General features: G+C 43.4%; 1 protein-coding gene across 1 annotated transcript; it reads left to right on the top strand.

Moving 5' to 3' along the window:
- The first annotated feature begins 1052 nt into the window (after positions 1 to 1052).
- Positions 1053 to 7084, top strand: LCN9 (lipocalin 9). The gene is made up of 7 exons (XM_056117166.1): positions 1053 to 1214; positions 1518 to 1654; positions 3044 to 3117; positions 4961 to 5071; positions 5409 to 5510; positions 5697 to 5739; positions 6842 to 7084. The coding sequence occupies exons 1-6, from the start codon at positions 1119 to 1121 to the stop codon at positions 5723 to 5725; spliced, it is 549 nt and encodes a 182-aa protein (XP_055973141.1). The 5' UTR covers positions 1053 to 1118; the 3' UTR covers positions 5726 to 5739; positions 6842 to 7084.
- Positions 7085 to 14792: the final 7708 nt, after the last annotated feature.

Raw genomic sequence — 14792 nt, 5'->3', positions numbered from 1 at the left:
CGAACATTCTTTTTGTTTTGTTTTTTGGCTACACTCAGAAGTACTCAGTACTACTCAGCACCTAGGAATTACTCCTGGTGGGACATGGGGTACCCTTTGGGGTTCTGGGAGTCAAACCGAGGCCAGCTGTGTGGAAAGCAAACACCCTGCCTTCTGTTCTATACCATTCCAGTCCCCGTGTAAATTTTTTTTCTTTTTGGGTCATACCCAGCAATGCACAGAGGTTACTCCTGACTCTGCACTCAGGAATTACTCTTGGAGGTGCTTGGGGGACCATATGGGATGCTGGGAATGGAACCCAGGTCAGCTGCATGCAAGGCAAATGCCCTACCCTTGTACTATCAATCCAGCGCCCCGCCCCCCACCATGTAAGCATTTTTTCAAATGAACTCTTTTTGGGACACTCGGCAATGCACAGGGGTCACCCCTCCACCCCGGCTCTGCACTAAGAAATTACTCCTGGTGGTGCTCTGGGGACCATATGGGATGCTGGGAATCAAACTCAGGTCATCCGCATGCAAGGCAAATGCCCTACCTGTTGTACCATGGCTCCAGCCCTTCCCCCCGCCATGTAAACATTTTTTAATTGAACTCTTATCAACCTTACTTCGATGTTGGGAGAAACACCATCAACTCTGGTGGGAATCACTTCCCTGCTTCTGAAGCCTTATAAATGTGGAGGCACCACCTCATTCCACAAAAGTAGATAGATGGCAGGTCAGACGCTGCCCCACAATTCTGCCTCCCAGCTCTGCTCATTCCTGCCACGTGTCATTGTTTTCGGATCCCGAGCCAGATCCCCAGGGAAATCTGATTCCAAAAGGCAGCCCTTCATAACATCTTCTATTTTCCTTTCTGTGTTTGGAGAAATTGAAGGTCACTGAGTAGATCTGAAAGAGAGGCGATTGCCAAGACTCAAAAGGGCAAACTTAATCCTTGGCCTCACACCAGCTGGTGTCAGACCATTTCTCACAGTGGGAGGGGAAAAGGTGGTGGCCCCTGGGCAAGAAACTGGGCTTAGCACAGATATAAAGACAGAGAAGCTTCCAGGGAAGTCACAGTAGGAGAAAGACCATCTGCTGGTGTCTCTAGAGGAGATAGCACAGTCGCCTGCCAAGATGATGCTGTTTCTGCTGTGTGTGGGGCTGACGCTTGTCGGGGCCCACAAGAAAGTTGTGTGCAACATTGACAAAGACAACTTTAATATGCCACAGGTAAACTAAGTGAAATGTGAAGACTGATGACTTTGCAGGGGTAGCTCTGATGCATGGTGGGTGCTATATGGGGGGCAGGAGTTCCCTGACAAGTCGGCCTAAAGGTGTAGCCGTGGATTGCACACCAGCAGCAATTGTGCAGTGGTAAGACCACCCTGTAGTCCCGGGGTCAGTGGAGAGAGGCCTGGGGGCAACCTCACAGCACCATTTGAAGACGGCTCACAGAACAGAGTTCTAGCGGGACAGGGGTTGTTGCTTTGTCTGCTCTCTTTTCTTACCCGTCATGTTACTGACTTGTTGCAGATTTCAGGAAAGTGGCATTCTGTTTTCCTGTCCTCAGATGACAAGGAAAAAATAGTCCAGGGCGGCAGCATGCGGATTTTTGTGGAAGATATGGATGTGTTGCAGAATGGTTCTCTGTATTTGAAATATCATTTTAAGTAAGTGTGGCCTTTTGTAGTTGGGAAAAAGGCACTAGAAGACCAGGTGTGGTCTTGAATCTCTACTCTCTCTCTCTCTCTCTCTCTCTCTCTCTCACACACACACACTCTCTCTCTTTCTCTCTCTCCCTCACACAAACACACACACATTCTGCACTTGTATCACAAATTAGAGTTCCTATATGGCATGGTCCAGAACTTGATGAAGAAGGGGCTTTTCTAGAGTCAGAAGAAGAATTATGACAGTAACAAATTTAAGGTGGACAAAATTAAGGGGTAGAGAAATATCAGGATCACAAGTCCATGTGGCAATGTAGCACGGTTTATGAAAATAAGATATGAAATTAACAGTCTATTATTTATATTAGCTGTTTGCCCAAGGAAATTCCTCCATCCCACCTGCTTTTTCATCGGATAAAAGAGAATGCTAATAGTTTTCTTCATGTTTTGTTGGGAGGACTAAATGAGGTAACATTTGTAAAGCATCAGCCAAAGAGAATGGCACCAGGAAAGCACTTAGCTAACCCTTTAGAGGAGAAGTTTCAGTATTGGTAAAGGTAGGGGGGTAGCAACAGAGTCCTAGTGATAAAGTGGTGACTCATCCTATATGTATCAAATCATCACGGGTCACATCACGGATCTCCCGTTGTTCATCGATTTGCTCTAGCGGGCCCAGTAACGTCTCCATCATGAGACTTATTGTTACTGTGTTTGGCATATCAAATACATCATGGGTAGCTTGCCCGGCTCTGCCATGTGGGCGAGATACTCTCGGTAGCTTGCCGGGCTCTCCGAGAGGGGCGGAGGAATCGAACTCGGGTCATCCATGTTGGCTGCATGCAAGGCAAATGCCCTACCGCTGTGCTATCGCTCCAGCCCTAACAATCATATAAATAAAAATATAAAAAAGACATTTTTGAGAATATACTCAAATATTCAAAAGTTAAAAGGAAGCAGAAACTCAACTTATTGGTGCAATTTGAAGGAGCAAGTTCCATTTGCATTTATATAATAATATATTATATATGTTGGGGCCATACCCAGAAGTGCTCAGAGATTACTCCTGGCTCTGCAGTTGGGAATTACTCCTGGCAGTGCTCAAGTGATCATATTGGATGCTGGGGATTGAATCCAGGTTGGCAGTTTGTGAATCAAGCACTCTACACACTGTACTATCTCTGTGTAGCACTGTAGCACTGTCATCCCATTGTTCATCTAGTTCCTCAAGTGGAAACCAGTAACATCTTCATTGTGAGACTTGTTGTTACTGTTTTTGGCATTTTGAATATGCAATGGGTAGCTTGCTAGGCTGTTCTATTGTTCCAGCCCATCTCTGTGTACCTATGTCAATATTTCTTGTACATCAATTTATTCTTTTTTCAAAAACAGGGAAAATGATATTTGCTCTGAATTCTCAATGACTTGTGACAGCACAGATAAGAGTGGCTGCTTTGAAGTTGAGTGTAAGTACCTTTAATTTTTTTTTCAAGTTCTACTTCTGAATGTAGAGAATTTGTTAATTTTAAATGTCTTGGGAATTTTTGATAAATTTCCAAGAAATATTTATTTAGGTAATGTAATGGTAACATGTAAAAGCCAATACCTGAATTTGGGAGAACCTTCTAGAAAGTCAGTGCTTGACACATAATACCACAGAAAAGGAAGGTATCTTGGGTTACCAGAATCTAGGACTATGTAAACAAACAAACAAAAAAAGGCTGAAGAAGAAGCAAAAAAGTGAATTGTAGGACTTTTGCTCTTTCTAGTTCCACTTTTTTTTTCTTTTTGGGTCACACCCAGCGATACACAGGGGTTACTCCTGGCTCATGCACTCAGGAATTACTCCTTGTGGTGTTCAAGGGACCATATATAGGATGCTGGTAATCAAACCCGGGTCTGCCGCATGCAAGGCAAACGCCCTACCCGCTGTGCTCCAGCCCTCCTTCCACTTTTTTTTTAGTTCTCCGTTTTATTTATTTAGATTTAATTTTAGGCACTATGATTTACAAAACTGTTAATGGTAGGACTTCATACATAAAGCGTTTCATCACCACACCTTTCACTGCTTCCCTCCACCTTTCTCTCAGAGGCACCCTCCCATCCCTTCCCCCAGTGGCAAGCTTTCCGTCTTTGGGTACTTGTTATCTCTGCGCCCACCTCCTTTTTTTTTAAATTTTTATTTTGTATTTATTTATTTGCCCGAGCGGGCCCAGTAACGTCTCCATTGGAGACTTTGTTGTTACTGTGTTTGGCATATCGAGTACGTCACGGGGAGCTTGCCAGGCTCTGCCGTGCGGGCGAGATACTCTCGGTAGCTTGCCGGGCCCGCACGGCAGAGCCTGGCAAGCTCCCCGTGACGTACTCGATATGCCAAACACAGTAACAACAAAGTCTCCAATGGAGACGTTACTGGGCCCGCTCGAGCAAATCGATGAACAACGGGAGGGCCTTTATTTATTTATTTATTTATTTATTTATTTATTTTGAATATCCATCCCTCCACCAGTGACCATTTCCCACCACCTCGGATCCCAGTATCCCTCCCACCCTCCCACCTACTCCCCCATCCCACCCTGCCTCTGTGGCAGGACATTCCCTTTTGTTCTCTCTCTCCCATTGGGTGTTGTGGCCTGTATAAGAGTTAAGCCTGGTTTTCAGGGAGAAACGTTGGATGATTTACTTTCCATTGATCACCTTGCATATAGGGAGATGTCGCGTGGCTGCATAAGCGGACATGCGGTTTGGAGTAAAGGTCCTGGTTCCCGCATACTCAAGCTATGCTTGTAGAGGCTCATGGTCACTGGGGTTCCATCTGGAGGAGGCAGGATGCGGCTCCTACCCCATCTGGGGCTTCCCGGTGATCTCGGCTCTTTTTGGGACCTGGTGCATTCTCCGGGAGCTGTGGAGCCACCCGGCAGCCTTTCTTCTCTGCGGCTGTGTGCTGTAATGACGGCCCCTCCTTCCACTTTTTGATAACGTCAGCCATTACCATGGCACCTTGCTCAGGATAGTAGCACAGTGGAGGTCACAGGGCTATGCAGTTGGCAGAGAGGACCAACAGAGGTGGCTGAGTCTCGAGAGTCTGAGTTGCTGCTGTGGCCAGTTTTTTTCTACCTGCACGATTTGGTCCACCTCTAGCTCTTAGCCTTGGGAAGTTGCAGAAAGATGAAAGTATAGTGGACATCCCACTCTCGATCGCTTCCAGGAGATGCACTAGCTTCCTCTTGTAGGACAGAATAGCTGAAGCGTTTGCTTTGCTTCACACGCATCAGGGAAGTTCTGAGCTGTGTTCTGTTTCCCCCACAGATGACGGACACAATGCTTTTTGCATCGTTGAAACGAATTATTGTGACTATCTCATTTTTCACCTGCATAACGAAAAAGAAGGAGAACACTACCAAACAATGGAGCTCTACTGTACAGTATTTCCTTTCTGACTTTCTTCTTAAAGGGTGGGGGTGAGGGTTGAAGACAGAGGGGAAGGGGTGGTACCAGGCTTAGATGACATGTCTCTCTTCCTCAAGACTTAGGATGCCACTTGGCAGCTCGTGGACTCATTAATGAGAGGAGGTTAGAAGGTCTCCTTTTCAGGTTATCTGAAGCTGTCAAAATTTAGACAGTTTAGTCCCTGTCCCAACACTTCTGCCTAACAAACCAATCAGTACCATCTATTTTCTCATCCAGAGCCTCTTTCCTCTCATATGCCTCAGTGACGAATAAACAGACACAGCAATCACTGTCCCTCTTCCCACAGCTCGAAAACCAAATGCACCTAAGAGACTCAAGAAAAAGTTCGAGAAAGAGTGTCTTAAAAGAGGAATTCCTAAGGAAAACATACTTGACCTGACTGAAGGTGGTAAGTTAAGATATCTCTGGCTTTCTTTTCCTCTGTTCCTGTCTTATTAAAGAGAGTGATGTGAGAGAAAGTGGTATCACCCCTTCCCTCCAATACCGGATCCTTTGCCATATCCTTAAGACCACCAGGCCTATCAATGGAATACATTTAATTTGATATTTGATGGTCTCTGTTCTGTCATTACAGATCGCTGTGCCAAGGACAGAAGTGACTAGGCCCAGCCATCCAGGTTGGTGAAGTCTGGTGATGTGGAGTTGGTCCCCGGATCAATGCCTAGCAAAGGCATTTATAGTTTGTGCCCAACAGCCACAATAAAAACAAGGTCGGAAGGTTTGTAGGGAAAGCTGAAATCTGCACCTGGGGGATCAGTGCAAGAAATACTCCTACCATGAGCTTTTAATCAAGTGATCTAAGCAGATCAAAGGGGACCTTCTGAAATCCACCTTACAGAACTACTGTGTGGATAATACTAGTGCAAAAGGATCAGCAGTTATGGCCTAATATTTGAAATATAAAAATAATAAAGAGATGTGAGAATGATGGAGTTGTAAGATAGGAAACTCAGGTATATTTCCAGGCTTGGGCCCAACTCCCTTAATGCATTTATCAGTTTGCATATTGGTAAGAATTTTTTCCCTTTGGACTCTGCTCACAATTAACTCTAATCTGGCAACAGAACTGTTTGACCATTCTGTTCTCCTCCAACATGGATAAAGACTGAACTTTTCCCCCCTTACCAACCTCAGATTTATTATGGATAATATATATGGAAATATTTCCAAATGTTATTTGGGTAAAGTAAGTATTTTTTAAAAAGTAGCTATGATTTTGGCCCATAACTTTTTAACTTATCAGAAAGTTTCTAACATCCAATATAGAGATGGCAGAAACAAAACTAGGATCCTTCCTGTTTCCTTTCTCCTTTGTCTTGATTTAGTCAAGAGAAGGTTAAGATGGAATCAGCAGTAGGAAAAAAGTATTCACAGAACTGGAGTAATAGTACAATGGCTAAAGCATTTGCCTTGCACACAGCAAACCCAGGCTCAATCTCTAGCATCCCATATGGTCCCCAGGAGTGATTCCTGAGCACAGAGCCAGAAGTAACCCCTGAGCATTGCTGGGTGCGACCCCCCAAAACCCCAACAACAACACAGAAAGAAAAATATTTACAAAGCACTGTCTGTGACCCTGGAAAATAAAGTGAGTTAGAATGCAGATTGATACTCCCTCCACCCCTCATTTTCCTCGCTGATTGACATTCTCTTTGTTTTGAGTTTATTCCAAACAAGCTCAGTAGATTTCTGTGTTCTCTTTCTCATCTGTTGATTTAGTGCGTAGTTAACATGTCCTCATTCGAGCTCCAGAATGTTCTCTTCCGTGTAACATCGCCTCTTCGCACATTGTGTGACCTGCTTTCTGTCACAGTCATACAGGAAGGCATTATCTTCTGGATATTTCCTAGTAGTCTCGAAGATTCATCAACTCAACAAGAATCAAAATTTCTCTTCAAATTTTAAGTCTCTTAGCCATTCTTAGAAGTCTACCATTAATGATCAATAAAGATGACCCCTGCAACGCATGTGATTCGTCTCTGTCGATGTGAATGATATGTGGTGGGCAGCAAGAACATAAGATATATATATATATATTTTTTTTTTTGGTCTAACTGCTAAATCTTCCTCTGGCATTGCAGGTCTTTCCCAAAGTTTGCGGGTTCTCCTCCCTTTTACTAATTCTGTTCCCATGAATGCTAATTTGGGCTGGAATGATAGATAGCACAGTGGGTAGGGTGTTTGCCTTGCATGTAGTTGACTGGGCTGACCCGGGTTCGATTCCTCCGCCCCTCTCAAAGAGCCCGGCAAGCTACCGAAAGTATCTCACCCATACGGCAAAGCCTGGCAAGCTCCCCGTGACGTATTCGATATGCCAAACACAGTAACAACAAGTCTCACAATGGAGACATTACTGGGCCCGCTCAAGCTAATCCATGAAAAATGGGAAGACAGTGACAGTGACAGTGATGAATGCTAACTTACTTTGTGATAGTCAATTTTCAGGGCATTGATAAACTGGAGGGACCTAGGACTTTCCCCATAGTCTTTCTGTTTCAGGAATTCTTTGTATCAATTAGTTACCCACGTGAGAAAAGTTGACATTGATACCAGCTTGCCACATTATTATACATGCATCTCTATCTTAGCTGTTATCTCATGCCATGGTCAGTATCCTTTACACTTTGGGTAAGCCTCTTTCAACCGTTGTTGTAAGCTACCATTGAAAAAATTGAAATTCCACATGTGAGCAGCACCTAACTCAGCATTCTGAACTTGGTGCAGTTAAGAGGTACCAAGGCAGGGGCTGGAGAGAGTACAGTGGGTAGGGTGTTTTCTCTGCATGACTCTGACCCAGGTTCGATCCCCAGAACCACATATGGTCTCCCAAGCCCACCAGGAGTGAGTGATCCATGAGCTCAGAGTCAGGAGTAGCCCTGAACACCACTGGGCCTGGCCCAACGCCCCACACTGCTTGCACACAACCAAAGACGTACCAAGACATTTAAAAGCAACAGACTTACTTTGAGAGCTGACAGGCATTGGAGAAATAGAAATTATGATCCTTATCCACTATGACCATTTCCCAACTTCAGTAGATAAAAACAATGTAGAAGTAACTCATGGATATTGGAGTAGAGTACCACATGGGCGCTGGCTGTACCCCCAAAATAGAATTGACTTAGTCATGTGGGCACAAGGTCAGTGATGAGTTTTTAACTTAATTAAACTCTCTGCACATATTTTACTCTGTACCCAGATCATATAATAAATCAGGTTTAAACTTGTTGCTTCTAGACTAAGGTCTTAATCTGCTTTGTTTAAATGTAGCAAAAATCTACTTAGGAAGTTAACAGTCATGCTGAGGTCTCTCATTTTAAGTGCCAGTATTTAAGGACCTATAAAGACATGACCTGGAAATGCTTAGAAAATTAGCAGTGGTAGCTAATTTTCACGGGGTGATGGTGGCAAAAGGTCCACGCAGGATGATGTCGAGTGTCAGGAAACTACACACAGAGAGTTTGACCCATCAAATAGCCCAAATCTCCCCCCAGGTCAAGGTGACACCTTGAGCTCACAAGGAAGTCTGCCCTCCAAAAGAAACATTTTATGTAATTGATGTATGAGATGGGCCACTAAGGAGTTAAAAGTCCACAGATCAAACCCAGGTGAATCCCTTTCAAGGCAAAGGAGAGGAAAACAGGCTGGAGATGTGGCTCAAGTAATAGAGCACATTCCTCATCTGTGGGAGGCCTTGGTATGGTACCTGGCATCACATAGGTCCCCATTATCACTGGGTGTGGTCCCCGCAACAATACAGACAAAAAGAAAAAGAAGAGAATAGGAAAGATGGTAAAAAAACAAAAATAGAAAAGAGAGCAAAATACAAGGAAAGGGACGAGAAGGAAAAGAAAAGAGAATAGATGGGGATGATTCAGAAAATAGGGCCAAGGAGCAGAGTCCTCTGGGATCCAAGTGAAACCTTGAGTCACACATGTAAGTTTGGGGCAAGTGTTTTGATGGCCAACCACGGTGTAGAGCTGACAATGTGACTGATACAGCTTTTCTTCCCCTCACCTGGGTCACAGAAAGAAGCTAATGGTGTCTAGGCTAAATAGAGCAGTGGTACCCTTTTATCTTGGAACTGTCCTACAGCTAGGCTTCAATGTAATCACAAATTGCTCTGAGGCTCATGGATAAGCCAACTGGATGGACAAAACCCATCTAAATCATACAAGTTCACTTCAAGAATATACAAATAATATGCTTATTTGATTAGCATGCAGTCCACTAAGTTTAAACAACTGATTGTTTCTTCTTTACCAAAGTTAGCTTTATTATCCTAATTGTCAGAACTTCCTGTAGGTAAGATTTATCAGCACCCAATCTAGAGCTTTCTTACACCTCCACAACCCTCAAAGCCTAGAGTAGTTTCTTTCTACTGCTCTCTTCAAGGGTCAGAGGAAAAGACTTTGTATGTTCAAGGTCCTGAGTTTGACCCCTAGGACCTCACGGTCCTCAGTACCACCATCAGGTTGGCCCTGGTGGAGCGCCAGCACTGCTTGTCCCAAGTCATGAAGCATCACCTGGTCCTAGCACTGAACCATATTGGTCAAGTATAGCCAAGAGTGAGCCCCCCAGTTCCCCTGAGTAATACTCGGGATCCCAGGGAACCTATATGCAGTGTTGAGAATCAAACGGAGATCAACTACATGTCCCCATACTATCTCTCACTCAGCATAAGGAATTTTAAAACATAATTAAAATAAAGGGCCTCCAAGAAATGAGTTCATCATTACACTCAAAAGAGGAAAATTTTTACCTCTATTAAAATAACTAGAGATGTATTTTGATAAATACATTCATATGTGAATGTTTAATCGTATGTATGTTTTCAAATAAAAGCCCAGTCACAAAGAAAAATATTCAACATCAAGGAAAAACTTAACAAAACTGAATTCCAAACACCATAAGATAACTTCACCTGTTACTGGAGATTTGGATGTTCTCTTTTTTTTAATTTTTTTTATTAGTGAAACACCATGAGGTACAGTTGTAGGCTTATAAACTTTCGTGCTTGGGTTTCAGTTATATTGGATGCGCTCTTGAAGACCAAATGAAAATGGTGCCTCTGGAGTCTTGCTGTCTGAAGAATGAATTTGTGCTTATGTTTTCAAAAATACTCAAATACTATGCCTGTAAATTAAAAATAGTTTGTGGGAATAATTTAAATTCTAATTTGAAAATTTCATTTTCTCTATAAATTTAGTAGTTTTGATAGAACAAGACTTTCTTAGTTCTTGGTTACCTGATAGATTTATATCCCATCAATTGGGGCTATTTTACAAGTTTAATTAATGTTTTTTATTTTGGGGTCGTATCCAGCAGTGCTCAGGAATTACTCCTGACCCTTTGCTCAGGAATCATTCTTGGTGGTGCTTGAGGGACCATGTACAATATTAGGCCCCAAACCAGGATCAACTGTATGTAAGACAAAACCTTAAGCCCCGTACTAGCTCTCCAGTCCATAATTACTATTCTTTACTTTTTTTTTTTTTGGCTTTTTGGGTCACACCTGGCGATGCACAGGGGTTACTCCTGGCTCTGCACTCAGGAATTACTCCTGGTGGTAGCTCAGGGAACCATTTGGGATGCTGGGACTCGAACCCGGGTTCATGGATAAGCCAGCTGGATGGACAAAAATTTGTGAAGCTGAATTGTGATATGTTTCTAAACTTTATTAATTTAGTAAAGGACAGCCATGTGAATCTTTAGTGGGTGACATACTCAATGCTACATGATGGATGAACTCCTGTCCTATTTTTTTGCTTTTTGGGTCACACCCGGCACTGCACAGGGGTTACCCCTGGCTCATGCACTTAGGAATTACTCCTGGAAGTGCTCGGGGGACCATATGGGATACTGGGAATCGAACTCAGGTTGGCCGCATGCAAGGCAAATGCCCTACCCACTGTACTATCGCTCCAGCCCCCTCCTGTCCTTTTTAATTCTTTTTAATTTTATAAAGTAGTTCACAGTATTTGATTACATTTAATATTCTAACACCAATCCCACCACCATTCCACCTTCCCACCACATTTAGGATGTTTCCATCCTGAACGCCAACCCTTGCCCCAAAGCAGAACCGAAATAATTTATTTTGTATTGTTATGAAAAACCACTGAAAATACTACGACATTTTTTTCCTTAGAGGAAAGAGTGTCAAGATTGTTCTATTTCACCCAGGGGTCATTAGACCCTTCTGTAAGAGATCACTAACAAATTGTTAAAGGTTGAGTCTTGGGGCTGGGGTGATAGCACAGTGGGTAGGGCATTTGCCTTGCACGTGGTCTACCCGGGTTCCATTCCCAGCATCCCATATGGTCCCCTGAGCACTTTTAAGAGTAATTCCTGAGTGCAGAGCCAGGAGTAACCCCTGTGCATCGCTGGGTGTGACCCAAAAAGCAAAAAAAAAGCGGGGGGAGGTTAAGCCTTGTGTGCTTACATATATATGTATATATATATACTATATATACACATATATAAATGTAAGGGCTGGAGCGATAGCACAGCGGTAGGGCGTTTGCCTTGCACGCAGCCAACATGGCCGACCCGAGTTCGATTCCTCCGCCCCTCTCGGAGAGCCCGGCAAGCTACCGAGAGTATCTCGCCCGCACGGCAGAGCCTGGCAAGCTCCCCGTGACGTACTTGATATGCCAGACACAGTAACAACAAAGTCTCCAATGGAGACGTTACTGGGCCCGCTCGAGCAAATATATAAATGTATCTGCAAAAATATATGTATATAAAAAATTTCTCTCTAAGATTGGTTGCCTTCTATTTTAAACCCTATCAAATGTGGTGCGGTACTCTTGGAGTATGGGTGGTGTGAGGTATGAGTTGTTGCACTCCTGTCCTTTAAAGAAGCTCTTTTAATGATTTTTGCAAAACTGGTTTCAAGGCTATGAATACCCTAAGCCCTTGCCTGCCCATGAAGTTCTGTATAGTTCTTCAAATCTGAATGATAATCTAACTGGATAGAATATTCTTGGCGAGGTGTTCATTTTGTTGAATTTTTGTGCTGTTTTCTTTCATATTCTTCTGGCTCGTAAGTCTCCTTTGTTAGATCTGCTGTACATCAGATGGGCTTTTCTTTGTATATAATCTCCTTCTTTTTATCTTGTTCCATTCAATATTTTGTCTCTATCTTTGGATTTTGTCATTTTGAACATAATATATCTTGGAGTGTTTCTAATGTGGTCTATTTTTCACTGGGATCCTCCAGGACTCCTGGACTTTGGGGCCTGTAATCCTCTACTCTGGGAGGTTTTTATTGATGATTTATTTATCTAATGTTTCTTCATCATAATTGCCTTACTGTTCTTCAGGAGCTCTGAGGATTCTTATATAGTTCCTATTGAACTCATTCCATAGTCCCATAGTTTTCTGGTATTCATGTCTTTTCATGTTCTTTTCTACTTTCTGCTGTGTTTTTTTTTTCTAGCAGTTTCCTCTTTCTCATATTGGAGCTCCATGATCTTTTGTTCAGCTTCTGTTAGTCTGCTCCTATTGACTTTTTTTTTGCTTTTTGGGTCACACCCGGCAATGCACAGGGGTTACTCCTGGCTCTTCGCTCAGGAATTACCCCTGGCGGTGCTCAGGGGACCACATGGGATGCTAGGAATCGAACCCGGGTTGGCCGCGTGCAAGGCAAACGCCCTACCCGCTGTGCTATTGCTCCAGCCCCCCTATTGGCTTTTTAAAATATCTCTTACTATGTTCTTCATTTCTGACTGTAGTAGTTGTTTCCATTTAGATTCTCATACTTTCTTGTGCTTTGCTGACCACTTGTGCTATAATTTCTTTGAATTCATTGAATGTCCTCATCATAATGTCACTAAAGACACTGTATGAGGATTTACTGGTGTTCTTTATATCTTCTGTGATATTGTTTTTGCTAACTTAGCTTGCTGACCTTCTATGTGTTTTCCCCATTGGTTTTCTAGTGTTTTTGTGCTAGGGGTGAGTCTTTGTAGTTATCCCTCCTGGAAGATACTGAGGGAGTAAGCTAGAGATTGCTCTCTGTCCTCTCTACTCATCCTCACAGAATGACAAGAAAAATAACTGTGAGCAGCATGTAATTTCTTTCTTGTTTTTTTAACCACACCCAGGAATGCTCAGGGGTTACTCCTGGTGGTGCTCTGGGGATCATATGAGGTGCTGGGGATTGAACCCGAGTTGGTTGAGTGCAAGGCATGTGCCCTACCCGCTGTACTATATCTTCAGCTCAGCATGTAATTCCTCGAGTAGATTTGTTGGCGGGGAGAGGACACATAAGTGGCCACACACTTCAGGAGCTGTGATGTGGGTCCTTAACCCACACAGGTCAGGTGTGGAGGCTGCTGGGACTCCCACCCCCAGGTAGGGAGGGGCTCTGTCTCCTATTCCATACAGGCTCAGTGATACCAGACAGAGACAATCCTTAGCTGGGATGATGGAGAGCAAGCAGAAGGTCATAAACTACCATTTTCAAAGATTAATTTTTCTTTCTTTTTTTTGTTTTGGATCCAGGGTTTTCTCCTGCCTCTGTGCTTAGGGGTCATTCCTGACATGGCTTAGGGGACCATAGGGGATACCAGAGACGGAACCCAGCTCAGCTGCATGCAAGGCAAGTGCCTTGCCCACAGTATTCTCTCTAGCCCCCGCAAAGCTTAATGTTTCTAATGCCAAATAGAGCTGAATTACAAAATGCTTGGCTCCTCCGAAGTTTAAAATGTTTCGAAACTTGCCATTGAAAAAAAGAGCACAGACACATTGAGTTTCTAAGGGGAACTGACCTGGGAGAGACATAGTGCATCCTGCATAAATGAGTCTAAATTTCTTGATCTGATTGGAAGAATCTCTTTCTCTGGTTGGTTAGATTTCTTATATACTAATTTTACCATCATTACAAAAATTCCCTGGGAAGGAGTTACCATTTAGAAATATGTTAACCCAGAGGATGGAGAGATAGTATACAGGCAGGGTGTTTGCCTTGCACATGGCCAACCTAGGTTTGATCCTCAGCACCCCACATGGTCCCCCACTAGCCCAGCAGGAGTAATCTTTAATGTAGAGCTAGGAGCAAGTCTTGAGCATCACTGGGTGTGGCCCACAAACCAACATCCCCACAAAGAAATATGTTAGCGTATGATGAGACCCCAATTACCTGTGTGCATTGTCCTCCAATATGGTTACTCTATGCAACCAAGATGATATTGCAGCAATAATAAGGCTACTGAGCCCCGGTCTTAGCAAGACATGGCAACTGCTGCTTTGCTGCTTTTAGTTACTTGCTTTGGGAAATGCTTCTTGCAGTGTCCTGAGAAGCATTTCCAGCTGCCCTCTAAGAGGCTCACCTGACAAAGAACCCAGATCTTCAGCCAACATTACTTACTTGATGCACCTGTCATGTCATAAATGAGACACCTTGGAAATGGATCTATCAACCCCATCAAGATGACTATGGTCCTGGCTAAAAGCATCACTTCAACCTGCAGAGGGAGGGAATCAGAGCCAGAACTTCCTGATAAGCTGCTTCCAAGTGTGTGTGTGTGTGTGTGTGTGTGTGTGTGTGTGTGTGTATGGAAAGAAGAAGAATAAGATAAAGACAGAAATATAGAGATAGAGAGAGAACTGTAAAACACACTTATTTACTATTTTGGAGTATATCATGTGGTTTTGTTTTAGA

The sequence above is a fragment of the Sorex fumeus genome, unplaced genomic scaffold (assembly GCF_029834395.1).
Source record: "Sorex fumeus unplaced genomic scaffold, SorFum_2.1 ptg000034l, whole genome shotgun sequence".
NCBI classification, from domain to species: Eukaryota; Metazoa; Chordata; class Mammalia; order Eulipotyphla; family Soricidae; genus Sorex; species Sorex fumeus.
Note: the sequence above shows the minus strand (reverse complement) of the source record. Positions and strands in the feature narration are given on the sequence as shown.

What these genes read in the sequence shown, in the direction of transcription:
- LCN9 (XM_056117166.1), top strand. Translation starts at nt 1,119, where the DNA reads ATGATGCTGTTTCTGCTGTGTGTGGGGCTGACGCTTGTCGGGGCCCAC. An exon ending in ACAACTTTAATATGCCACAG is followed by an intron (nt 1,215 to 1,517) that starts GTAAACTAAGTG and finishes GACTTGTTGCAG; the next exon opens with ATTTCAGGAAAGTGGCATTC. An exon ending in CCAAACAATGGAGCTCTACT is followed by an intron (nt 5,072 to 5,408) that starts GTACAGTATTTC and finishes CTCTTCCCACAG; the next exon opens with CTCGAAAACCAAATGCACCT.